The sequence below is a fragment of the Hylaeus volcanicus genome, chromosome 5, assembly GCF_026283585.1.
Source record: "Hylaeus volcanicus isolate JK05 chromosome 5, UHH_iyHylVolc1.0_haploid, whole genome shotgun sequence".
NCBI classification, from domain to species: domain Eukaryota; kingdom Metazoa; phylum Arthropoda; class Insecta; order Hymenoptera; family Colletidae; genus Hylaeus; species Hylaeus volcanicus.
Window position 1 is genome coordinate 18,857,923 of NC_071980.1, and position 27,313 is coordinate 18,885,235.

Sequence of the window (27,313 nt, forward strand, 5' to 3'; positions counted from 1 at the left end):
TTATTGATGTAATTATTGAATTAATATGCGAAATATACATTTAAGTGTGATCACCCTTTGATTCTGGTATCTATTTTCATCTTTGCGGCAAAATCATTATGCTGTCGCTATGAAGCTTTCTCTAGCTTTTAATTATCCTCTTGAGGGACGAACTTTAAATGAATTTTTTTGTTGCTTTAATCGAATGATTTAATCGATGCAATCATACAAACCAAAGCAATCTTTATCTGTAAATCGATTTCGATGTACAAACATCTCACTTTAATATTAAATATTCTTTCTCTCCTAAAAGAGGTATTATGATTGTAAGCAACGATAATTCTGACATAAAAGCAAACGTACACATGTACGTTAATGTCCATCGAGAGTGTAAATATAAACACAATCTATAGCACGAACTTATGGTATGACCTAATATATCCAAGTACGACAAATAGTACATAAACGACTCTCCTACGGAAAATATTCAACAACATTCCTTCCTAGCTACAAATTACAATCCCGTGCAGAGGCCTGTGGTAATAAACAAGTATGTCTCGAGCCTTGGCTCCTAGTACCTGGAGTTCTCTCGCAGTATCAGAATTTTTACCCAATCAAGGATACAGGAATCTTAAATTAGAGAAACAAGAGCATCGACTGAACCAGTTACGCTCCTTTCCGCTCCTTTCCCAAAAAGAACCAGCGGAGCGTCTTATCGCGCGCCAAAGAGAAAAAGCAAAGGGCGGTAGCGAACGTCACGGTCCAAGCAACGACCGGAAACGGTCGCAGCAACGCGGAGAAGCATGGGAAAAGCAATGACGGTAGAGAAAACACGCACGACAGGGATTCGTTGAAAAATAGAAGAAAAGGGTAGCATTTTATCGATCAAACCGTAATTACCTTCGGGATCGAGAAGCCTCGTAACGCCATACTCGCGCTCCGCGACGTGGAAGACCCGGTCGAGCCGCTCTCTTGGCTGACAGGTACGGGCACCTCTCCAATCGACCAGGTCTGGCCTGTTGCGATGAATTAGGGCGCTGAACGCCAGACCGTCCCTCCAGGACCCGGTGAAATCCGTCACGCGTACACCTGGGTAACGCGCCGTCGATCGTCTCGCCCATCTCAGCAGGGCCTCGCGGGCGGTCACGTTTGGTTCCTGGCCCACCACTATATCGGATATCTATGAAGGAAAAATCACGTTAGATGTCGTCCACAAAATGGTCCGATTTGTGGTCTTTGATGGTTTGAATAATTAACCCTTTGCTGTCCTATGTCAAATGAGACGCGAACTCTGTACTCGACAGAACTGTGTATCGAAATCAGAAAATCTGGACTGCGAAGGGTAAATAAAATGATATTTTCTAGGCATTGCTTTTCGCAACGAGCAGCTCGTATATTTAAACTAAATTCTGGCGTCTCGACGCAATTTCCGGCTTGGTTCGCCCTTCGATGTTCGACCGCGCGATTTCAGAGATCTCTTCCTTACGCCATTGTGCCCTGCGCGTATGAGAAGCGTACGACCGCAAAGCAATCGGACGCGAAAACGTGGGAAAGGAGGATAAGATCGCAATCGCGAAACGTTTCGGCAAGATGACGCTTACCCTCACGGTTTTCGGCTTTGGCGAAGCCTGACGACTCACGGAGTAGGTGCAGGAGGATCCAGCGATTTCCTGCAGGTAGCCAGAGGACGCGCGTTTCGTCAGATCCTCGGCCACGCATCTCTCCTCGCCTCGTGTTAACGTGGTCGTTTTACGAACGATTCGCGTCACGATACGCTTAGTGCCATTCTCGCCGCGTTTCGACGTCTTCGTTGACTCGATCGACGACCCTGTATCGTGGCGTTATCAGTCTAGAGATTTCCGCCCCACGAAACGTCCCTAGGTCGAAGCCCGCCGAGAGACGAGCGTCGAAGATCGAGAGAAGTATGAAGATCGAGCGACTGATTCGAAATCGCGTCACGATCGACTCGTGCTCGGCTGAGTTCCAACTTAGCGCCATAGAAGACGATCGTGCAACGCCTCTTTTGTTCGTTGGGTTGGTGTACGTCCAGAAGTATCTGGACGAGAGTGGTATTAGATGCTTATTCAATGAGAGAAGGTGATCGATTGAATGTTTATTGTAGAGGGAAAAACTTGCTCGTAACTTTGTGAGAAAGTTTAGTCTTTTTAGTTAGCTTCAAACTGTAAACAATAGTATACTACTTTTATGTAGAGTGTTAGATAGTATTGCAGGCCTTATATCATAGAATAATTGTAATCAGCGCTCGAAAACTCTCCTTCTGAGATAACACGATTACCACAAGTCATTACTTCCCAGAGAGGCGTGCGCATAGATGACAGCAATGTGTAATTACGCGCGTGACATCACCGCGAGATATGCATCGCATTATCCGAGTTAATTTTGATACAATCGAGAAATCTGTCGATACATATTATTTCCATTCAATAATATTTACATTATGACGAAACGAGTCAACCATTCGGTTCGATTTATTAAATGCCCTGCTTACGAACGGTAGTACGCGTAAAACATGAGTGTAGCGAAGGTTGAATTTTGCACTATGATAAGATAAGCGGAACAATGTATCGTAGTGGGAGTGTTAAAGAGAAAGAAGTCGCAAAGCGTGTGTAGATCGTTGCAACACGCCTCTTTCGTGTTACTTAACGCGACACCACCCTGACGAATACCCGAGCCAGTCGCTTCGATTTCAAGAAGAGGACTCTCTCGAGATGTTCGACACTCGAAACTTGGTGCTGGGTACCAGAGTTGGACGGTAGACGAAATTTATAATTGTTCTAAACGAGACACGAAGAGTTTAAACTTCAGTTAAAATATGTCTGGAATTATGTGTATGCTTTTATACTGCATGTTTCGTTGTTTATATTGTACGATAGACTTATATCGAGTAATTGTATTGTATGTAATTTATCTGGTATCTCGAATCCTCATGTAAAGTGTGATTTACACGTGATTTCCATCATTCATACATCTAACTAGAGACTGCAGATTTTATACATTTACTATGCAAGCAAATATGACAAATATATGCTGAATATGACCAAAAATTGCATGCACTTATACCGAGCGAAATGTTAATATCATTACATGAATTAATAGAATACATTCTACATAAATTATTTATATTTTTTGTATGTTCTCCATGTACGCTATGAATGCATAAAATCGCCAGTCTAAACATACCGAATAAATATCTTTCAGCTTGTTTTCGTTATTAGAGGATAAAGTTACTCCAACAACGAATGCCTTGCGAATGCATAACGAATGCAGTAATGTTTCATCCAGAAACGTTCGTTTCACAAAATCTACCCACAACGAACTTTATCCAAGAAACTACGCCGATAAATCGTCCATTCGTTCCACGAATGAAAGCATGCCCAACTCTGGAACCAAGACAAACCAGGCATGTCCGTCCAAGACTGTACCTAGGACCTCCGTCGAGAGTCGTCGCTTGGTATAGATTGCCGTCAGGTCGTCGTTGACCGGCATGGTCGAAGCGGGCGACACGGCGTTCTCGCGAGGGTCATCCTCCCTGGTGCCCTGCACGAACAGCCGTCCGCCCTTGCTAAACCGATATATCGACATGGTCGTAGGGCGACGTGCAGCGTCGCGATCCACTCGCGGCCGTCGAAATAATCGCCGCGCTCCGAGAAACTACCATCGACGTCTGGGAAAAGAGGCGAGCCACGCACGACTCATTCGCAGGCCTTATCTGGCGCCTGGGTTCGACGCGTGAAAGCCGATTAACGAGAATCGACCGCACGCACGCCGCTAAGTCCAACTTGGGCACTACGCGCGACGAGCGAACGCGGTCGTGTCTCCTCGATTCGTTGCCTCGATCGGCAACACGATCGAACCGCGATTAACGATTTGCCGCACCGTCGCGTTTTTAGCACTCGACGATGGAGAGGGAAGGGATCTATGGACCTAGGGATCGAGCGAAGAGAAACAGAATCGTGAGGGGCCAACTTTAAATGGACAGGTAGAAAGAAGACGGTGGATATCGTGTCGACGAAATGTCGTGACCGAGAGGTCGATAACGCGCGTGGAATTAGTGTTTATCGGAGACACTCGGGCACCGGGAGCACCTCGGCGCGTATCGCGAACCGACTGTCGCGCACTACAGGTAGCTCATCGAGAACTCCGATCCCCACTCGCGCGTTCCTTCCGTGCTTCTTTGCGCGTTCGTTCGTTCGCTCGCACGTTTCACCGGTAAGGTTTCGCGTCGCGGTTCGTCGCTGCCCGTGCAGCGCCGGACACGTGTCCCTCCGGTTCCCTCGGCTTCCAAGCGACGAGGATTCGTCTGACGACGAATTTTCTGGTCGAAGACAGTCGCGGCGAGTCTTTCCTCGAGTTTGCACAACGACGAAACCGAGCAGGATACCGTCGCGATTCACCGAACGAGTGACAGCGTGCCGCGTTGTATCCGGCTGCCGTCGCGAGAGTAGGCCAACGAAATGCGCACAGGTGAGAGACGCCTCCGACGTCCCCCTCTCGACTCCCCCACTCTCTTTCTCTCTCTCTAGATCGCGGTTGTCTCGTCCCTCTCCTGGTTCGCGCTCTTCTTCACCATCCGCTTCTATCCTTCCATCCTTGCCCACCCTCGATCTACGTCACCGATCTTCCTCCGCTTCCGCGACGCCCCCCTGAATCGGTGTCCTCGTAAACGTCCTCGTCCTCGTCGACTCGATCGTGGCTGTTATTTGCCGATACGACCCGGTGCAAGATCGCGCATGCGCCCGCGCTATATCGCGCGAGCTGAGAGACAGACAGAGAGAGAAGGGCCCCACTTCGCGCGACGAGCGCCGAGCGAAGCGTCGGTCACGCATCGCGTCCTTCCTTCTTTTCCTTTTCCAGAGATTCTCGACGATTCACCGACGCCACGGTAACGCTCCGTAACTATAATACCACCTTCGTCGCCCCAGTCTCGTCGGGCTTACCTAATTCGCGCGGATCGTTAATTAATACGCGAGGCCGTGACGAGGCTCGTTTCCTCGGGAGGAAAACAGACGAAAGAAGGGGAACGAAAAGGGAACGAAAACAATGCCTAAATAAGCGCAGAGATCTGAAAGAAGCGAAAATAGGACGACGCGTGTGCGTCCCTGAAGCGTCGCCAGCCGCAGGAAAGAGAAAAGGGGAAAAAAAAGGAGGAACGGAGAACTGACGGATATATGCGAGAGTACAGCGGCTCGCTCGAGACCGGATGTGACGTCAGCGCTCCAGCGATCGCCCGGCTCGAGCACCAGGACCGCTTCCGGTACGCGGCCATGCACGTGAATCGATCGCTTGCGAGATCGTCTGCGACGATTGTTATCTTGGTTGTATCGGAACGATTGCTGCAACCCCCTTAGTGAGAACTCAGGGGCAATGTGTCTGTTTTGGACCGCTTCAAAATTTTAAGATGGAGGTGCTATTTGTGGGAGGTTGTTTAGTTTATCGGAGTGTACAGCAGTGGCTTTTTAACACGTTGACTGTTCCATTGGTACTCTTAAAAATGTCTACTGTAATTTTATTTTATTTACTGACTATTGGAAACGACGTAATCAAACATTTACTGTGCTATCTATTTTTGTAACTTCACCGAAATTCAAATATTTCGTTCAAATTCATTTTCTTTAACATTTAACTTTCAAAATTAATTTGTTTAGTTCTTCGATAAAAAAATGCTGTCACCCATGTATCAGTGATATGGCGATCAACGTGTTAAAGCTACTGTTTTTTTCCTTTCTACAAACAATATCTTCCAACGAACCCCACCTATCGATAATAACAAAATAAACAGATAAATACAAAGCGTATCCACTTATTCACACAGTTAAAAACCACTGCCGCACACCCTCGACTTCCGGTAGCGCGATGTATTTCGAAGCACCCGGTACAAGTAACGCGAGGAGGCAAAAAACGGGCTCGTGCCCTCTCGAGAACGAACGCGATATTTACACTTGTACCCTCTTCAAGAACGAATAGCCGCCATAAAAACAAGTGTTTATTTGCGTTGAGACGTGGGCAGGCTAGCGCGCCAGTTCCTTTCGCGTTTTGTTTTGTTTGGTTTCGTTTCAGACAGCGCGTAGGAAGTTTCGATCCTCGCCTCGGGTGGGCGACGTCTTGGTCCCCCGTCCCTGTTTCCTTAACCCTTTCGCTGCGGAAGGCGTACAAATACGCCCTTCACCCTATCGATGCACCAACGCGAGGCCACTCCGTCCCCTAGAGTGGATGCAAGGGTAGCCCAAGTGTGCAATTCTTGGGCGGGTTACGTTACATTTCGGTTTTTACATCGTAGTTGAAGTGGAGAGATAATTAGTTCCAAGTTCCAAGTTTATAGCCTTCTGAGTTATGAATGATTAGAAAACGAGAATGTATCAATTGTATCCCACGTATGAGGCATCAATTTTTACTTAACACATTGTTGACCGGTCACGAGTAAACTCGCGTTCCCACTTGTATTATCTACTTCAATTTATGAAACGCAGGCGATATAAAAATATGTTATAGTTACGTAAGAGATATGTATGTGAAATGTTTCATTTCAATTCATTGTGTTGGTAAAATATAAATAAAATTTATTGGAGTTTATTTAGATTGTTTTAATTTCAATTACGAAATAATAGCCGGTGACATGAATTCTGTGTAAAATTGCCGGTCAACAATGTGTTAAAATCGTTGTACCTCTTTCAGGAACCAATCAAAAACTCATTCTCGCCCTATTTTCTATAAAATCTATAAAATTATTCTCCCTCCAAATTTTTAAAAAATCTCGAGGTACGTTGAAATATTTCTAGAATCTACAACATGGCCTAGAAACTATTGCTTCCAGTCATCGAGACTCCGATCGTTCGTCGCAGCGAAGGGGTTAAAGTCGATCGCGAATTAACCGCGATAAAACGAACGAACGATCGTCGTAAACATACCCCGCGGCGCTGGAAAGGGACGTTCTGTTAGCAGTGACCTTGCCCGGTGGCGTCATCCGCAATTTTGTATTCGAAGCTCGATCGACCGATCCCGATTATCATAATTACAAGGTGGGCGGCTCGCGACACAGTGGCCACGAGACGCGGCAGGACACCGAAGCGGCTCTCCTCATCGCGACAATCCGGCTGGTCTCGTCCCACGTCTCGGTTTCGACTGGCTGTCACCCTTCCGCCTTGCTCCGCCGACGTAACCGCGAAATACCATAAACGGTAACGTCTGTCGCGAGCTACCAACGGAAGGACAGTCATCACCAGCGGCGACGATGCGAACAGCGTCGTTTCGAACAGATAACGATACTGAAGCTCCTCGATTGGAGTTATGCAGTTGAATCGCAGTGGAGGGAGAACTATCGAGACTATCAAAGTTCTATCAACATCTCTCGCTATCAGCAATGCTATCGACAGTATTTTCAATATGACAGTTTGCAGAAGGCTATTAGGTACCAGGAAGTCAGTAGATGTTACAATTACAAAATGGGAGTATCTAGAAAACTGCACCAAAAGATGATGATTCATTATATTCAAATGTATATAATTGATTGAATTAGTACAGCCTACATTCGATGAATTAATTTCATTCGCGAAGATCATTTTGTTTTAAATCGATAGCAATGTGCAAATAATTTTAGAGAAACGATCGAGACTAAAGAGTGGAAGTATTACCAGTATTATACATTAAAAGCATTACGTATATGTTAACATTTTTTAACAAGAAAAAGTGGCTTATTTGAGATGGTATTTGATCCAGGTGTTATTATTTCTTGAACACCTCTTTTGTAAAAAGACGCTATTCGCGGTTTGTTTTGAACCGTCGATAACTATCGATAATTCTCCAACACTATCGCACGGCTCACGTGCGTGGGACGATAGGTCGTTACCGTGACGCGAGCTGGCCACGAGCGCCATCTAGCCTCGCGATCGATTCACGCGGTCGATAAACAGATTCAGGCGGCGCGGGTTTTCGGATCCGCGTCGCGAACCTCGCGTTCCACGTATTCCAACGGAAATTCTCGTACTTTTCTTTTTTGTACAATCTTTATTTTTTATTGGGAACCACTACGGCATAAATATATAGGGAACTTACCTTGCGTCGCCAGCTCTGCGGCGCAAAACAAAACAAAAAAATACATCATTAGATAGATGCATCGGACCGCTAGGTATTAAGTACAGGAAGTAATCCATGACGCAGTCGAAAGCGCGATTCCTCGATGCGAGAACAAGTCGAAAATGTGGGATAAACATGTTTCGCTCTCGAATCTTGTCGCTCAACTTTACAATCTACGCGACGATTTATAGACAATGATTAATTTACATGAACGACCTGCGCCACTTGAACATACCCCGAAGAACAGACCGGGCCACTAAAGTACCCATAAAACTTGCGATAATTGGAGCAGCACTTAACTGGGCCAAAGTGTTCCGAGCCCCCATGTGTCTCGATTAATTCGTATTTACTGTTCCCAAGCAATCCGTCAATAGACGCAAGTGTGCATAACGCGTTATCAAGATTTATCGCCACGGTTGGAGTGTCTCCATTCCTGGAGAACAGAGAAGTCAAGTAAAGCCCTCGACTCACGTTGGTTAACTCCAAAGTTTCTGGGGGAAATGTATTGCTGGGAGAAGGAAAGTTCAATCTCGATACGACCATGTATCCAGAAATGTTCATAACTCGAGAGGGTGTAATTCGAGAATTCGCTCCATTTTCGACCCATTCTTAACTCTTTGGAGCACGGTGGGATTAAAAATGTCCCACCTTTTTGATGGACCGTAATGGATGGTGGGACACTTTTAATCCCACCTCGAAATTTTGCAATAGCTGCATGTGTATAGGTGTGATACCTTTATTAATAAAAATATAACAATTTTGTTTGATTTAAAACGCAATAAAATTCCTGTGCAACATAGGTCTATTTTATGACCTGAATTCCTGTGCCGCAAAGAGTTAATCGAAGAATCGACCCCACCAATCGCACAATGAAACATCTCACCTTATTCTGGTCATCCCAACGATCGATCACTTCGGTATTAGACGTCAAGAATCTTCCAGACATCGAGGACAAAAGCGATCGATTCGTGGGTGGAATGGCCCGCATAGGAAGTGGTTTCGTTCAGTGGCCTTTCGGTTGCCCGTCGGGGTGAGATAAGAGATAGAAAATATCTCCGTGCATCGACACGAGCACGACGAACACTGTCCACCATTGTGCGGTCGCGTAACGCGGGTTTACTCTCGCCGCGATCGACGTGTTTTTTGCGACCCCGTCCGAAGAGGATCCCCGACCTAGTCTCTCAGAACGGCGGCCGTACGGCGGTGATCGTGTTCCCGTTCCGTGGCGTTCGACGAAGAGCATCGCCTGGAAACGTGGTTGCTCCCCTCTGACTCGCTTTCGATCGGAACAAGAATCGCGAGAGAAAAACGAGAGTGGTCGGGGAGGAGAGAATTCCAGCGCGATGAGAATTCCACCTAAGCGAGGAGGTGCGCGTTCCCTCCTCGCGGAATTTCTCGGAAGCGAAACTTTCGATCGGTATCGCGCGAACCGTCCTGGAACGACGATTTAGAGGGCGAGCAAATGCGATTTTTTGGAGGAGAGATTAGAGATGGGGGGGGGGGGGGTTTCGAGAGGTTCGTTCGTTGCAACGAGTCGTTCGATAAACGCGAGTCGAAAGGCGAACCAGGTCTGTCGAGAAGTTTCAACCGTTTCTAAGAAGGCCGAGTCAGAAGTGGAGGACGTCAAGTTTAATAAAATTGGAAGATAAAGAATTGATCTTACGATCCTATATGAATTTCTTTTATGTATATTATCGAGCGAGTAATATAATTTTATTCTGTAAATTTGCATATAATTGGGTGGGAATTTGGGATACAGTGGAAGCATATTAATGCAATTTTTATTGCGCTATTGTGTCCCCTTGTTGACAGAAACTTACAGGAGCGTTGATCATTTATTCGTGGCATTTATTATATTTATTTTCAGGGATGGGCCTCGTATATCGTATGGAGATATTTGATAGCAAATAATTTACGCATTCCTCCACTGACAGTGACAAATTTCGCCACGATTATATGCAAAGATATAGAATACAATTGCATTACCTACGGTCCGTGTATTCAGGATATTTAATCAATGAGCCATCTTATTGAGAATTGATGAAGTAAAATGCATTTCGTTCCAAAGGGATTTAAAGTCGTATTTTTTCAGGTTAATGTTCGCCTGAAGCTAATATCGTACTTCTCAGACCTACCAGTTCACAGTAACGTTATTAAAATCGACGTCCATCATCCCTGACCCTCCCTTTGGGTAGTGCTTTACAGTAGTTCAAGGTGACACTCGCAATGGTGTGGTGTGATTTTAGGGAGAAACTGTGCAACCACTCACCTGGAAGTGTAGTATGATGGTCCATATCAAGCCGAGGGTGAGCTTCGGGTTTCCATCGACGATGTCCTCCGCACGGATATTGACGAGCTTGATTTTCTTGTATCGCAGAAAATCAAGGGCCATTTGCACGTTCTGCAGCATGTGGAAACGCATTCGACCCCTCTCCCGCGGCTAGAAGATCATCGATTAAACGGTATAGAGAACGAAGGATAATCTCGAATATTGAATAATACCAGGGATAGAAAATCTTTGTAGATACTTCACAAGTTTTCAAAGCTTGAGTACAATCAATTTTATACAAATTATAAGACATACTTCCCTAAAAGTAAATTAATACCTCACTGGTAAACTAAATAGTAGTAGAAGTCTTTTGTCTGATAGCTTGGAGTGCAGAGATAAAGATATTGAATAGATATGGGTTTCTCATCCCTGGATAATTACCAGACTGCAAAAATGTACGTGTACGCAAATGTATAAATATCAGGTCGTCCCATAAGTTCGTGCTGCAGACTGAGCCTTTTCTGCAGAAGAGATTACCTTTCCTATATATATATATATATATAACATGTCCTTAAGTGTTTAAAAGAAAGGTAATCTCTTCTGCAGAAAAGGCTCAGTCTGCAGCACAAACTTATGGGACGACCTGATATTTCACCTGATATATATATATATATTAATTTCAGTAGCAGAAGAATAAATGGCACGAACTTATGGGACGACCTAATATATAAAACATAAAAATAAAATACACGTTACAATATTTACAAGACAATTCATGCTTCAATTTACGTTTCTGTTCTTCGTCTATATATAGTAGTGAATATGAGTTTGCACAAACATCAGCAGTCTAATAATTACAATTTTGAAGTTCCGCGCCCAACTGGTAGAGTATTGCAAAAGTGTCCCACCCATCGAAATCATCGTATCTAATCGGTCCGTAATTATTATCGACTGTTCAAATGAACCTTGGATTCCATGATTTCGCAGCGATGCAATCCAGCAGACTCAATTACATTAACTGCACGTTTCATCCACTTTTTAATCGAGGTCACGAATAGCCCCACCCCATCAATTACGTAACACGTATCTCGCCCTAGCAGTCGAGGGATTACGATAAAACATTGCCGATTCCCTCACCAGTCGCGTGGGTGGCAAAAGTGGGGTGGATTAACGAGCAACACTTACGAGATGCTCGCCTGAGAGAACCTCCAGCAAGGAAATGAGGTTGTGCCCGTCCCGCAGGTCTTCGAACAAATCTCCGACATGTCTGCTGGCCTGAAACAACGATTTCACGGATCAGAGATCGCCTTAACGAGTCGTCGTTCGAGTGTCTTTGAGCAACGATCAACTGAAAGTTCAAATAAACGTGTAAATAACAACGCGGAACAAAAAGGAAAATTAAACAGTTCTAGCTGAAAGTGAGAAATCGTGAAACGAGAAGACATCGAACAGGCAGCGAGCAAACGAGGAAGAATTTTCTTCTATGTACGTGAGACGTGCAGATACATATAGAGGGATGATACGGGAAACGTGTTGGGAGCAGACAGGTAGGAGATAATGGCGTGCCTGGCGAAAATAAACGTACAGAGTTATTCGCCGCGGTGCGTCACGTGCAAACGCAGCAATCGGCCCTCAAACTCGCGATTACATAGACCTCGAGTAAAATATTATCAGAGAATGCGCAAAGAAAACAGAACTTGTAAGAAAGCAAAAACGAAGGAGGCTATAATTTACGCCATCGCGATGAAAAGTGCTCGAGACTTTTTATCGGTCGAATAAATCTTGCACTGGCATATTCCCCGAACAAATAAACGTTGTTTATCATCGAGAAGGCATTAACGATTGCACTCGTTCGCACGGCGTTTCGCGAAGGCCTACTATGGTAAGGATTTGTTCGAACAAAGGAAAGAAGGAATCAGGACGGTGGGATTACTTGCGAACGACATGGTCACTCTATCGACAAAACGAGACACATCGGTTGTTCTCGGTGCATGCGAAAAATTCCTTCTAACGTCGGCTAACGGGTCGCTAACGACACCTGCCGTGGACTTACGGTGGGGGAACAGCATGGCTGGTTGTTCACAAGGACGCACACGTGCAGGCACGTGTAAGTCTGAAAAAAACATCGATTGAAAAAGGAGCACGGCCCGCAGATATGCTATTTTATTCCGCGTGCCTTTCCCGGCCGATTGTGAGACCGAAAGTAGTGGCAAATAAGGAGATTAACATCGTTGCGCTAACTCGTCGCTATGGAGAAGTCAACAAAAGAATCGACTCGGTGGGCGCAAGATGCAGCGTCATACTTTAACGGTCTCGTTGAATGGAGTGGATACATGCATCGGTAATATAGAGAGTTCAGTTGGTTTGACAGATCGCTAGGATTCTGCAGGTTTACCGACAGAATGCGATATATATTATCGACAAAGTACCGACGTTGGTACCTCGTGGAATGGAGTACAGGTATCCTGTAGATTTACCAACAAAGTACGTATGTTGGTACCTCGTAGAATGGAGTAGGTACATGTATCGATAATATAGAGTACTCGGTGGGTGTGACAGATCGCTAGGACCCTTCAAGCTTACCGACAGAACACGTTACATTACCAACAAAGTATTTGTATCGGTAATATAGAATCGAATTCAGTATTTATTGCTACTGCGTTGAAATTGGAAAGGATTAGAATGTACGACACGCTCAAGATGTTGTCCTCTCAATAATTCATGACACTACAAAATAATTCAAGCAAACTATCTGGATTGAACTAATGTCGCGAATAAATTTGTCTACTTCTTAGTTTTCCACGTTATCTAATGAAACAGCTTTCGCCCGTTTCTGAGAGGTACACACGACGCGAATCTATCTTATCACTACTTTTATTGCTCAATATCGAACTCGATACGTCCGAATCATCGATGAAAACAGCGATACTTCTCAACTCACGTCGATTCTTTCGAGACTTCTACTACCATGCCAAATATTTTCTAATCCACGAATAGGAACTCTCCACTACCGTCGGTCGCATGGACGAATGGTCCTTGACCGAAGGATTCTATGGCATGCTGAGAGCACTAAAGCATCGGGTAATTTTCCCTTTGCGAACAATTCACAAGGTTCTATACAACCGTGATGCTTAATTGCGTGTCAATGCTTCAAGGTGCGAATGTAGGGCAGATCTGGGCCACTGCTGGCTGCATTTAACGTTTCATTTTTATTGTTCTACGTTATAAACTAAAGTCTGAACGGTTTGGCGTATTCCTACAAATGAAAATTGTTCCTACCCTGCCTTTTCCTCATTGTATAGGTGTATGCATCGTAACGTATGTTTAAAGCGTGTGCAATTGTATAATGTACGATGTATTGTATGTCTTTCAAATATGTTCGCAGAAGTCTTAACTGAATTTCCTAATTTCGTCTCATGACGTGTGAATATACACTGCATGAAATTAAGTTTCCTTGTATCTTATGAATATTGCATGGAAGTGAAAGAAATAAAGTGTTAAAAGTGTCGTCGTTAAAGTATATGAAAGTCTATAAAACAGTCGTTTAATTTATGTTCTTTCTTATGTATCTACCACTAACGAAGGTACCAGAGTAATATGGTGTACTAACTCAATTGTCCACGATCCAGTCAACTTAACTCAGATCTGGATCTACTTTCCGAAGCACTGACGTGCAACTAAAAATAATCCTACAATCTAATCGTCCGAACCACTCGTCCTAATCGATTGATAGATCGTTTGGGAAGAGCACTCCTGGATTCGTACCTTCACGTACTTCCAATGCTGCGGCGAGCGTGAAGGAATAAAAAAGAATGTGATTACGATGGAATTCCTTAATGTACCTTACGTAATTACGGAAATCGAGGATCGGCACGTTGTCGCAAGCAGTGGCGATTCACCTTTGAGGAGACACATGTACATTTCATTTCTGACGTCTTTTATATATTATTGAGTAGCAACAGTCGTTAGAAACGTTAAACAAATATTTATAATTAAATTTTCCAATGATATAATACAACAAGATCGTTAAAAGATCGATTGTTGAATATTAACTTGAATTTTTGTTTGTTTCTAACAAAGTAATTCGTCCCCAAGAGGTTAAATCGGAGAATATACGAGAGTAAAACGAAAGTAAAAACGGATGAGCATAAACAGAAATCGAACGCGGTATGTTTTTGCAGCTCGGGACAACGACCGATCGCCGATCGAAATTGGGTAAACGACAAAAACCGCGCAACAGTCGATTGAGCGCGCGATCGATCGAGCGCTATGAATGAACGATCGAAAAAGTGAATGGGGTCAAAAACGATCCATCACTTTTAGACGTAGAGAACACGACCGACGACCCACCGACGGCCAAGGACTACGACGTCCTTCGAATTTAAAACCTCATTCTCTAGAAAACGAAAGTCACCGCTGGGGAACTTTCACTTCACGTTCGTACATTTATTTTTTTCGAGATCACCTCGGTCTGCAGCGTGCACTCTCGATCCCCGAGTGCATTATTTATCGTTATTTTTCACATATCTTATGCTCCAAAACTATCGTTAAGCAGACGCTTTGCTATTTTTTCATACATTTTTGTTAGCCTCCTTTCAATTTTTCTGTGTTAGCTTTTTACACAATCTGCACTTCACGATCTAATAAATGAGGCTTGTTTAACGAAGTAATGAATCCTCTAATAAATAAAGAACAATATTCTGTTAGGTACTCGTTGAATTTAGCTGTGTGAAAAGTTAAAATTTAAGGTGGCCGTCTCCTGCTCCTGAACTAATGATCTACGCGAGTAGGATCGAGGTATTCAACGGATCGGAATTCATGGGCGCAGAAGTTACTTCAGCGGACCATTTCCTGGCAGGAGCGTTACGCAATGGCCGACGATGCGTCATGCCCGACCATGCACTCACTCTTGAGCGATCGCCGCCAGTTTTTTCCCTCCCTGCTATGCAACATCTCCCCGGAGCCTAACTTACTGACTGACTGACTGACTGACTGACTGGTTGCCTACCCGCGTACCTAACCGCCTACTTATCCACCTACTTACTGGCGCAAGAGGTGGTAAATCGGGAACGTCGTTCGCAGGAGAACGTTTCCGAATAAGGTCAGAGTTACGAGAGGAAAGGTGGGCGCGCGGAATCGAGCAGGTAGGTAGCCAACAGAAACCAGTACCGAGCGACGCGCAAACACGCAGTACCGTTTGCCGTATTACCCTGGAATCCATTACAGACGGAGAGTAAAGTCGGTCGATTCGATGCGACGCGAATCGACGCGTCGCGTTTTGTGAGTCGTACATGTGAGATCGCTGGAGAAAGAAATCTCTTCCTGGCGAGGTCTGAGACTGGCTCTGTTTCGTGTAACGCGAGGGTTTTAAAGAGCGAAGGGGTAGGTTATTCGAACAGAATGCGAGCAGAGGGTGAGTAATGCCGTCTCGATAGGCGCCACTGCTACGAAACCGAACAGGAGGAGCTATCACGGTGGCGACTAACGCAGGAAGAAAATGAGCATCGGTAACCCTCGAAATGCCATTCGAGTTATGCTCGAGCCGCTTACGAACAGCTTCAACCTTGCCTCTCTTCTCCTTTCTCCTTGACTCTTCTGCATACGCGGGCTACGAGTAACGAGAAAGCCGCGCGGGGAATTTATCGCTGCTCGAACCGTCGAAACGCGCCGCGATTCTCTTTCTCTATGCGTCGTCCGCGCGGTCGACAGAAATGATCAGAATTCTAATCGAGCGACGATTATCTGACGTGAATCGCATCATTTGGAATGTAACTTCTTGAAGAGGGTAGATAGGACCAGAAATTGGTCTCTTGGAGATTTCGCGAGATTTAGTATGCATAAGAATGGATACACGGCAGTTTATTCGTCATTTTTAGAATAATTATTCGACGGATCTGAATGACGATTCGCTAGAAAATCGATACGGGATGATTTCAGTCTCTATTATTCGAATGAAATTAATGGTTTGGATGAGGTACCAGGGTGACGAATAAAATATGAATAAGGAGTCATTCATCATTCGTAGAATGATAATTTGAGTTGAAATAGAATGGAATTTTCCTTGATGAAGAGATGGAAATTTAACTGTCGACTCGAATAAATTGCTGTACGTTGGTTTGATGTCAATCGAATGTCGAATAAAGGGTGAATAATGCTTCATTCATCATTCGTAGAACGAAAATTTGAGTTGCAATAGAATGGAATTTTCCTTGATTTTCTTTGATGAACAGATGTTAATTTAACTGTTCACTCGAATAAATTGCTGTACATCAGTTTGATGTCAATCGAATGACGAATAAAGGGTGAATAATGCCTCATTCATCATTCGTAGAATGAAAATTTGAGTTGGAGTATAATAAAACGACTAAAAATTTAACGCGAATGAATCGTTGTTTGTTCTTAGTTGCATAAAACGTTCGCCATCGAAGTGGACGCGTCACCTTTTTCTCTCGGCCGAAAACGGAAGAACCTGCGTCATCGGTGATCCGCGAGACTTCGTGCGACAGAACAAACGAAGACGAAAGTCGCGCGTAGCGAGATCAAGGCTAACGTGTCTCGAGTTACAAGAATTGTTCGCGGTCGCGTGCCATGTCGTCGGCGGTCGGCGTGTCGTATACGTCGTCGTCGACGTCGGGTCGCGGTCAACGTGGTCGTCCGCACCGCGAACACGTCCGCGCCAACAGTTTCGTCAGCGTTGGAATCGTCATTGTCGTTGGTAGCGATCGGAACAATCAAAGTTGGACAAGATCAGACAAAAACTTCGAAGCAGTGGGTAATAAAAGGGGACGATGAAAACTGAGCTTGTGGAATTAAATATCCCACGACGAAGGGGTTGAACTGTTGAATAAATCGTTATATGCCTTATTTAGTAACCTATTATAATAAAATTTCAACCATCTCATGGCGTGGACAAATGCTCGTCAGTCAGTACCATAAATATTCGTACCCTCTGTATCTATCGAAGAAATTGATCAACATATGATAGATTCGATGTTTCCAAATAAAGTTTTCATTGTAAATATATACATAGAAAAGTTTATTCGTGTACATATTTATAATGGAATATTTATCTGGTAACATCAAACCTACCATTTAGTAGAGAGTAATTTCTTCAACAGACATGGATGATACGAATACTTATAGCTACGAATATACAGTCAGTCCCATAAGTATTCGTACCCTCTATATCTATCGAAGTAGTTTACCTAAATTAAATGATAGATTTGATGTTTTTAACCAACTTCGAAAAGGTGGATGTTACTCAATTCTACATGTATATTTTTATTTTATTTTTGTTAAATAAATGTTTCATTATGTATATGTACATGAACAGGTTTTGCACATGTATATATTTATAATAAAAATTTATTTGAAATAGATATGAAAGGTACGAATACTTACGAGACTGACTGTATACGACTGTAACAAACTCAACGAATGTCCATATGACGTTCGTTGTTTACGAAAAACGAATAGTTGCGCAAACACGACTAAAAGTCGCGTTTTCGAGTGTCGAACCGCGTGACAACACGTCGGGGACCGAGGTGGGATCGATCGCAACGATTTTCTCGATTTCACCCACTCGGTTTCCTGCGTTACCTTCTATAGCCGCGCGTGAAATACCCTCCTGGAAGGGAGTGCGATCAGCCCACGCAGACGGCCTACATGGACAGCCCGGGTGCACGACACGCACAAACGCGTACCTATGGCAGGGGCTGGGAAGGTCCCTATCGTTTACGTATGTACGTTGTTACGAAACAGCTGGTTGTCCTGGGCGTTGCGCGTCGCTGGTCTCGTGCGCTCACACCTATCAGGTGTTTCGATACTCTGGCTCCGTCAGCCGTGGCCTCCTGCTAAGGTCGGTCTAAATTTAGGTGCGTTCGATACTTCGAAGGAAGGGCTAGCCCACGAACCTTCGTGAAATTCAAGGAAACCCTTTTCGAAATCCTGCGAGTAACCGACACAGCATTGTCTATGAATCAGGGGCGGGAAACGCCGCTTGTAAAGGTCTTATTTACCTGGGATCGATGGTGACCCCCATTATGGTTAGTGGTCTCTACAAACTTCAATGCAGGTTTCAATTAGTAACCCTTTACGATCGAAAGGTGACTCTCAGTCACCACTTTGACGCAGTAAATCGACCAGCAACGTTTGGTTTAGGTTTAATTTTTTTTGGATCGAAGTGTCATTGAAACGAGGTAAAGGTGACCTGATATTCAAATCTCAAATTAAAGATTTCACGTTCGAAGTCAATCTAAGAATTCGTGAGAATGCTAAGAAAGCATCTAGAGTCGTTGGTAGAAAAGAAGTCTTCGAGTGCAAAGGGTTGACACATTCATCCCATGGTATTAAACTTCGGCGTCTCTGTCGATACCAAGAAACAATTCACGCCCGATGGATCGTCGCGTCCCATCGACCGATTTGAGAACGTCGCTAGACGAAACGCGTCTAGCCGCTCCGCATGCTTACCTTCTTCAGATGCTTGTTCACCCATTTGGTAAATGTTTTCTTTTGGATCGCGTCTCGTTCGTCTGCAATCACAAGAAAGAGCAAGCAATTGGTTAGGGAGGAGTCGAACCGTCGTCGTTGCGACGACGACGTTACCGCACCTCGCTCGATTTTCTTCGGTTTCCGCGTGACGTCGCGGGGTTAATTAAACCGTCGATTTGCATTTTCACCGCGGCATGAACGCGATCGCCTGTGCTGGGCGAGCATGCATCGAGCATCCAAGCAGGCAGGCAGCGGCGGATAGACGGGCAGGCAGCGGCGGATAGACGGGCAGGCAGACGGACAGGTAGGTGGTTAGATAGGTAGGTAAGTAGGTAGGTAGGTAGGTAGGTAGGTAGGTAGGCAGGTAGATGGGTGTTGATACGTGTAGGCACTCGGGTTGGAAAAGAGCAGTCGATCCGGCAGGCAAACAAGCAAACGTGCGCTAAAACTTCGCCTTTTATTGGTCGCTGTTAACACTGTGCCGTCCGCAGGTCAAACCGAGATTTTTTCGTTTGGCGCCGGTAGGACTGACTGATAGTTTTCCCATGGCACCACAGTGCCAGGTGCCACCGGAATTTGCCCCATAGTTTTTGCATGGCACCACAGCGGTGCCACCGGACGGCATAGTGTTAATCGCCGATACCCGCCTGTTCATCGCCGATCTGGCCCACCTGAAATGGACTTATTCGGGGACAAAGCAAGAAAGCTTGACCCTGTTCTTAGCGTCCAGTACCCATGCACCTTTCGCGTAATCCGATTAAGCAACCTTACAACGCCCGTGGAAGGCGCACACGGCAGTACTGTTATGGAGACCGATGCGTAACACGGAGACGAAAGCGTGTGTATCAGGTTCGACGACACGGCTCGATCGCGAAATTAATCTAGTGGGAGGCGCTCGTTCACCCGAGTAGCAATTAATTACGACCGATTAGCCGATGGTATCTAGCGGTGGGTACTCCGTGGACGAGAAACGGTACGTCGTCGATCAAGACCGAGTTAAGAGTCCAAGTTAAACCGATCGACGAGAATCGCCAACTCGTGGCTCTTTGACCAGCGCGTGACCTCTTCGGTAGCTGGAACAACAAGACTGGTTGGAACTCGATGAAACGATGCAAGGCGCCACGCGAGATAAGAAAGACGGACCCATTTGCATGGTTTCGCAACGATCCTCTAACAAAGGATCAGTGTTCGGACCAGCGCGTTAATGTTAACAAAAAAAAAATAATAAAAAGCACCTCACCAATTGGCTAGATCGTAAGCGTTTAAAAATAAGAGGACTCATTCATTCTAATCTACGCGACATGTTAGCCTCGTAATCGACTCGATCGAAGCTCGTCGGATGGAACGAAAGAAATACACGACGCGAACGACGATTTGGAAGAGTGGCATACCGAAACACAATGGAAATAAATTGGGACAACGAGAGGACTCTACGACGTCGTGGGATTTCGGAGCGTGTGATATGGCCAGGGAAGGAAGTCACGATGCGTTTCGTGACCGTGCCCGAAATGGGAAGTTAACGTGCTCGAACCAAAGAGAACGAAACCTGTTATCGTATCATCTACTCGTTGCTGACTTTGTTGATACCGTTTTCCAGATTCGTTCGCGAAAAATCGATTCCGTGGATTCGTTGCGTAAGCGAGATGGGTATCCCACTACGTGTCTACGTGTAGAACAATTACGTCGTCACCGTAACCGAATGCAAAAGCGATTCTAATGTAAATACTCTAAAGCCGGGACGCGCAAGAGGCGAAGCCTTGGCGAGTCGCGGACGCGCATCGAGAGACGCGATATTAGCCACACAAAGACACTCCAAAAGAGTTAGTGTATGTTAAAGTAAAAAGAAAATAAATCAAAAACGATGGTATCTTGTGCTCGGCGATATTTAAAAGAGAAACGGGAGGCGTCGATTGTGCGAGGAACGTTTAACTTCCTTGTCAATGAAGTGACAACGATGGAAATGTAGTCTATACATGTTGATATTAACGATCGTGAGAAGTGAACATGGAAAAAGTATGTTTATCGTATGTAAAAGTGTTGGGTTGTCTGGAAAGTTCGTGTCGATTTTTGTAGGCGGTACAGGTCTGAATATATCGAAATGGTTGAAAACAAATAACATGTATACATCCCTTAAAAGGTGAAAAGGTTGTGGAACAAAATGGTACCTACATAATTCAATAAATATATAAGCTGTTGTATTTGAAAATGGAATAAGTCCAATTTTAAAAAAAATGAATTAATTCGTTTTTTTTTAACTGGACTTATTCCATTTTCAAATAAAGCAGCTCATATATCAAAATTCAAATGTGCCTTTGAATTTTGCTTAAAAATTGTCACCAACTTTCTGGACAACCCAATAACACTGCAACTGCCAAGAGCCAGGTTAATAGTGTTAAAAAATATATAAAATAATAAGACGATTGTCAATGGTCGAAAACATTCATGTACAAACTTGCCTCCGTTATCAACGAATGTTATCAGGGTATACGAATTATCAATGAATTTTACTGAGGTTTCGAATATCGTTTGCTCGATCGATCCTCCCGTTTCTTAAGAGAGAAATGCACCGCGCTAGTCGCGAGAACCGAATTCCTCTCTATCGGGCGTTCTAGTCTCTGGGCTCGGCTAGAATCGCGGATGGCGCGAGCGCTACTATTTCGCCCCGGCTATTTCCGAGGCTACTTCCGCGAAACATTCGGGTCAAACGGCAAAAGGTAAACGACCTTAAAAAGCTACTTCCGCTCGCGTTGATCTCTCCCGAGCCGATACGGACTCCTCCGGTTTTCGCGAACAGGCGATTCTTCGTTCCCCTTTCCCTGAGCGTTCTTCTCACGGTGCGAAAACGTCTTCCTTCGGCCTGATCGAATGCGGAGATCAGCTGACGACGGGAACGAATGGTAGAAGACGAGGTACGATTAACGTTTCGATTCTGGCCGTCACCCTCTTCGAAGTCTCAATTTATTGGGTAAAGTGTGTATTGAGATTCGAGCACAGGGTTCTCTGTGCTATTTGTACTTTGTGGTAGGTTTTGAAATTAATACTAAACCTATCGTCGTTCACTTGTAATTTCTCTTCTGTGAGAGGATAAGTGACTAGTCTTAAAGAGACGTCTTTTAATTAAATACAACAATATTATACGTGGAACTAAATTGAATAATGCATGAAACAATTGTGTATAATTCGCATGTTCCATATAAAAACTGTATCCAAAAATTTGAAAACGGTTATTTGACTGATCGTCGTAGGTTTAGTGTTAATTCTACACCTTGGAATTTAATCAGAATTTATAAGTTGACAAACTGAGACTTCAAAAAGGCCAGCGTTTATGGGAGAAACCGCATTAGTTTTGAAGTACATTTGGTAATCTTTACACTTAATTTCACAAGAAACCTTTGGGGATGTAACTCAAAAAGTAATAACCCGATAGTTTTCAAACTTTACATACGTTTACTTTATTTAAATGCCTTGAAAGTTAACTAAATAATTGTAATGATACACGTTCTCTATCGTAAAAAGCAGTAAAATATTCTCCATGTTGACGAAAAGTAAGTCAATTTTTGTCAGTGAACAAAAATCTTGTGAAACACAAAATATTTGACTCTCTAAGTGGTTACCCCCTTAACCTCTTCACGCCCTTGCTCACATATGTGGACGTTTCGTTCATTTATAGTTGCAATTACTGTCAATAATAAAAGGAACGAAAATTCAAGATAGGGTTAATCGTACCCCGTTTTCTCTCATCGTTGCAACCCTCGCGTTCGACCACCGTGGATCGCAGAGTGAAAAAGAAACGCACAGGAAAGTTCGTATATCGGAGTCGTCGCGATTCTCGGACGATGAAGATCAAGGAGGAAGCTGAAGCGAATTCGTCAACGTAACAAAACCGAGGAAAGAAAACGAAAATAAAAACGAGAGAGGGGGGAGATAGAGAGAGGAATGTTCGAGGCGAGTCGGAAGAAAAGTTTCGCGGCAGGAAGAAAAGGAGAGAGGGTCAGGGGCAAGGTGTATTGGACGTGGTCCAGCATCGGCATGCCAACTCTTCACCTACCGTGCGCCTCGATGAACATCGCCCAGCAACCCCAGTAAGCCTGCGAGCTGCCGGAACGATGTTCCGCGGCCCCGTCGGACCGACAATTCTCCCGATGCTCCGTCATCCACCACGAAAATCCATTTTCGTTCTGACCTTTGAACTTGGAAAGCGACTCCTCGTATCCGTGTTGCCATCTCTGCTCGCGATGGTGTTCCGCCACTGTATCGGCCGGGTCGAAACCGAGCCTCTCCTTGTAATAGGCCTGAGTGGACATCTCGTTAGCCGGTTAAACTCGCTCGTTCGTCTCCTTTAGCTTCTCTCGAGACCAACAGCTAGCAACGAGACGACGTTCTCGTCGTTCATCAGGCCCACTCTCCACTCTGCGTCTTCCTCTTCTGTATCCCACTGTCCACGATTCCTTGGTTCTCTGTCCTCGTTTCCGATCGTAGGATTCGCTACCATGCACGTATAACGCACACAGTCCTTTCGCGGATTTATCACTTATCGAGTTGAAAATCACTTAGGGTTGCTATCTTAACGGAAAGATTCGATATATACGTATAATTTTCGCGTGTATATGTATATATATATATATGTGTGTGTGTGTATAACTATGGCACTTTCGAGTCGACGAAAGACCCAATTTTCGTCCCTCGGTTAAACTCGCTTTTTCCTCCCCAGTCGTTGCTCCCTTCGCGTGCTCCTCTTTGACTTTCGTTTCTTTTTGGAACGGATACGTTGACACTGGACACGGTGGTCGCGATGCGCTGTTGAGAGAAGAGAAATAAAGATCGATCGAGCCCGCAGACGGACAGATAGGATCAAACGCGATTGGAAAAGAAGGAACTCGAGGGCGAATCGACCAAGACCACGACGACGACGATGACGCCAACGACACACGGACAATGCGCCGGACAGAGAAGAGGAGACCTAACGGCTAATTTCGTTCCTCGGTTCGTCCGTTCGTTCGTTTGTTCGGCCGTTCGCCCGCTCCGGACGAACGAACCTTAACGAATCAACGACCGAATTTATCACGGCACGTCGCAGACGTAACCACTCAACGTTTCTCGGCCGAAAGCGAGCCACGGTTGAAACGCGCTGAGGACGCCGGTAATCGGTCTCTCTCTCTGACGCCTAGTTCATCGTTCCCCGAGGAGAGGCCAACTATAACCATCCAGACGCGATAAAGAAACGACTAAGGGGCAATTTTCGGTAGCAGCGCGTCAAAACTTCCGCGAACGGCGATTCAAGCCTGCGAAACCGGAACGCGACGATGGATAGGCCTGTCAACTGTCTATGATCGTAGGTCGGGGTATGGTCGACAAAACACTTCTATGCTTCTAGTCGTAGGTCGTGATGGAACGAATTGATCCTCTTGTCGGGGGTGGAAATATGCCTGACGGAACACTTTTCGACAAAACACTTGTATCCTTCTAGTTACGAGTGGGGGACATAGCGACAGAACACTGTTATCCTAAATTTTACTCTTCCTAATTCTACCCTTCCAAGTTGGACCACACCCGACAGATGCACTAAGTTCATATACAAACGCAGCGATGGGAATGCTAAGAATAAGACACTTCACTATAATAATAAAAAAAAGAAGAGTAAAAGTTCCACAGACTAATCTCTAATCTTCTTCTCTCGAATCTCTAATATAGAAGAATGCTCCTTTTGAGAATGATCCCCTAGCAGAAGGGTGAAACGTCCCCAAGAACGCGCGAGCACGACGGTTACCGATTAACGAATCGAGCGCGACTGGCAGTGACAGAGGAGGCGTGCCCCCGATCGATCGAGCCACCGAGCACGCGAGCGAATCGAAGATTGTACTAACGAATGAACGATCCAGCGAGCAGATCTACCAAACTGACGGTCCACGAGACGGTCGGTGACTGAGACACGGGTGCCACCCGGGGAAACCCAAGACCATCGGGATCTCCGCATATGGTAATGGAAGCAACGGCATGTGGGTGTCGTCTTCTGGATCGGAGCGAAAACCAGCAACGCCAATTGCAACACGCCCGAGCCAAGGGACCCTCGCTAATCCTATCGTTCTTCCAATGGAGTATATTCTCGCTATTCGAGGAGAACGCTCCGCTGCCTTTATCGGACCCTCATTTTGTGCTCTTATCGTGGCAGCTTCTCCCTCGACCCTTAAGCGACGATCGGACGATACCAGCCACGAATTACGTTTACCGTCCCGATGTCGCGTGGCCGAGCGTTCGGATCGCGACTCGACGCGACTCGATCGGACTCGAGTCGACTCGACTCTGCCCGGTGCTCTCTGGTCCGACGGAATTAGATGCGAATAGAAAATAGAGTAACGCGTGTCACGCGCCACGCGGTGTTAGGCGGACTCCTTCTGACCGTGTCCGTTGGTTAGACGACTGTGTGTAGAAAGTTCGAGAGAAAGTAACACGCGCGCGTAACGCGCCAACGGTAGTCGCATCTGAATTTTTATCGGAAACTCGAAAACGGGAAACGAACGGCGACGGTCGATCCAGGTGTCTGCAAATGAAATGTTCGACAGACATGAGCTAAAGAGAGGGAGAAATTCGCGACGGTTCTGTTCGATACCAGGGAAATGATACTGCTGATGTTTGAGAATTTTTCATGACGATACCCGTTGGACGATGTGAATGATTCATGTGTTCATTGAAAGTAGAGGCTTCGGACGAAGTTTTTGCCGATTTTCGTAATAATGTACCGATCTATGTGAGAAAATATAAGCGTCGCGTAATGGAGCAGAGTTTTAATAAACAGGTATGTTTCGTGAATATTTTTATGCAAATCGGGAGAAATATTGCCGATTTTCGTAAAAATATCTCGATATACAGTCAGTCTCATAAGTATTCCTTCGATATCTATTGAAGAAATTTGTCTAAATTAAATTATAGGTCTTATGTTTCCGAATAAATTTTTCATTAGAAGTGCATTTAATGAAACATTTATTTGGAAAGATCAAACTTATCATAGAAGATACGAATACGTATGGGATTGACTGTACGTAGGAAATATAAGCGTCCTCGTAACAGGTTAGTCAAATTTTTGAGTCACGTGATGGGACAGCGTTGTAGAGAATACGTAAATACTTCATAAATATTTTTATGAAAATTGGAGGAACCGCGATCCAAACTTAAAAACTGAATAAATGGATATTCAGTATCCGTAAAAAAATGATTTTCATTCCTGAAAAGCGATGAACGCATACGTTTCCTGCGAAGAATCCGTGACAATAGCGTTCCTTTTGGGTCCGTCGGGATGTGGTAATCCCTTAAGAAGAAAACGATTCATGAGAAACGAATGAAACCGGTGACATCACGGTACGTCGAAACACGATGTGTTTTTTCTCCCACCTACCCCTCCGCCTCCTACGAGCTTTTCGTTCACCGGTGAACGATACGCGGCCTTCTAAAGCGAGACGTTCGTAGAAAGGTAACAAACGGTCGACTGCTACCGAACAAGTATCGAGTAGAGGCGTATGAAACATTGCTCCGCAATTTTACAGAATCGAGTCGAGACAATTACGCGTTTCCGTTAGCGTCATATGGAGAAATCCTTCTCCGCGGAATGCGCCGATGGCGTTTATTAAACCTAGCAAAAAGGGTTAGAGCTCGCGCTACGTTCAGCCGGTCTTGATATCACATTTCATTACATAGTCAGCCTTACGTCAAGACTGCTTGCGCATAGAAATTTCTGTGTAATCTCGCGGCTGCTTCCTCGAACACAGCGATTGTATTGTCTTGGACAATTCTTTCCTTTATATAACATACCGTTACGGAAGTGGCTTCTGATAAGATAACTGTTACGTTATATTACAAGAAAGGTTACGTGGCCGATAAACCGTCGATTTAAAGCGAATCTAGTGAAAAGACACGGATAACTCGAACCCAGCAGTAGTTCGGGTTCCCCCATTCTTCCCCTCCCCATGCTGAATTTTGTTAAAGCCTGCAGGACTCGAAGCTGAATTTTAATTTGATGGCGTCAATGTGATAGCACTCCAAATAATAATAATAATAACTAAGTGCTACTGGCAGAAATGTAACTCATTCTTGTAACGTGATAAATTGGTTGTAATAAAAGGAAACGACTAAAAAACTCTAGAAATAATTAACACATTCGGATATTTGACGTTTCTGATACCGAGTACTGACGAAAATAATAAAATTCTGAAACTGGACATGGCAAATTTGTATCGTTAGGGCGAAGATAAAAATGACAAAATATGTTGGAAATATGTAGTGTATAAAATAAAAAGATTTTCTTAATATCTTTTCATAACCGTGAATAGAATTGTTAGTGACGTGAATTCACGTCAGCGGTCGCGAATGTATTAACTGTATTCTTTTACCTACTCGGACCTGTAATGGTTTAGAAAAGGAGCTGAGTGTTGCAACGATATCCCCAAAGTTTGCAATATACCAATGTTCGATTCAGTGATGGGTAAAACCCTA

General features: G+C 44.7%; 1 protein-coding gene across 40 annotated transcripts in view; it reads right to left on the minus strand.

Annotated features, from left to right (window-relative positions):
* Positions 1-27,313, minus strand: part of LOC128876873 (dystonin) — a 105,414-nt gene that overhangs the window by 55,795 nt on the left and 22,306 nt on the right. For 22 of the 40 annotated variants that reach the window (XR_008457143.1, XM_054123645.1, XM_054123635.1 and 19 more), the window contains exons 2-9: positions 22,878-23,626; positions 18,809-18,870; positions 14,105-14,122; positions 12,393-12,452; positions 11,525-11,614; positions 10,340-10,510; positions 8,050-8,064; positions 880-1,159 (exon numbers count right to left, since the gene is read on the minus strand). Coding sequence is in view for 39 of the 40 variants with exons in the window: in XM_054123645.1 (XP_053979620.1) it covers positions 880-1,159; positions 8,050-8,064; positions 10,340-10,510; positions 11,525-11,614; positions 12,393-12,452; positions 14,105-14,122; positions 18,809-18,870; positions 22,878-23,133 (952 nt within the window). In the remaining variant the exon portion in view is untranslated. Of the gene's footprint in view, positions 1-879; positions 1,160-1,580; positions 1,808-3,422; positions 3,597-8,049; positions 8,065-10,339; positions 10,511-11,524; positions 11,615-12,392; positions 12,453-14,104; positions 14,123-18,808; positions 18,871-22,877; positions 23,627-27,313 lie in introns of those variants that run through there. The other 18 variants (XM_054123646.1, XM_054123640.1, XM_054123667.1 and 15 more) reach the window with 13 other exon arrangements.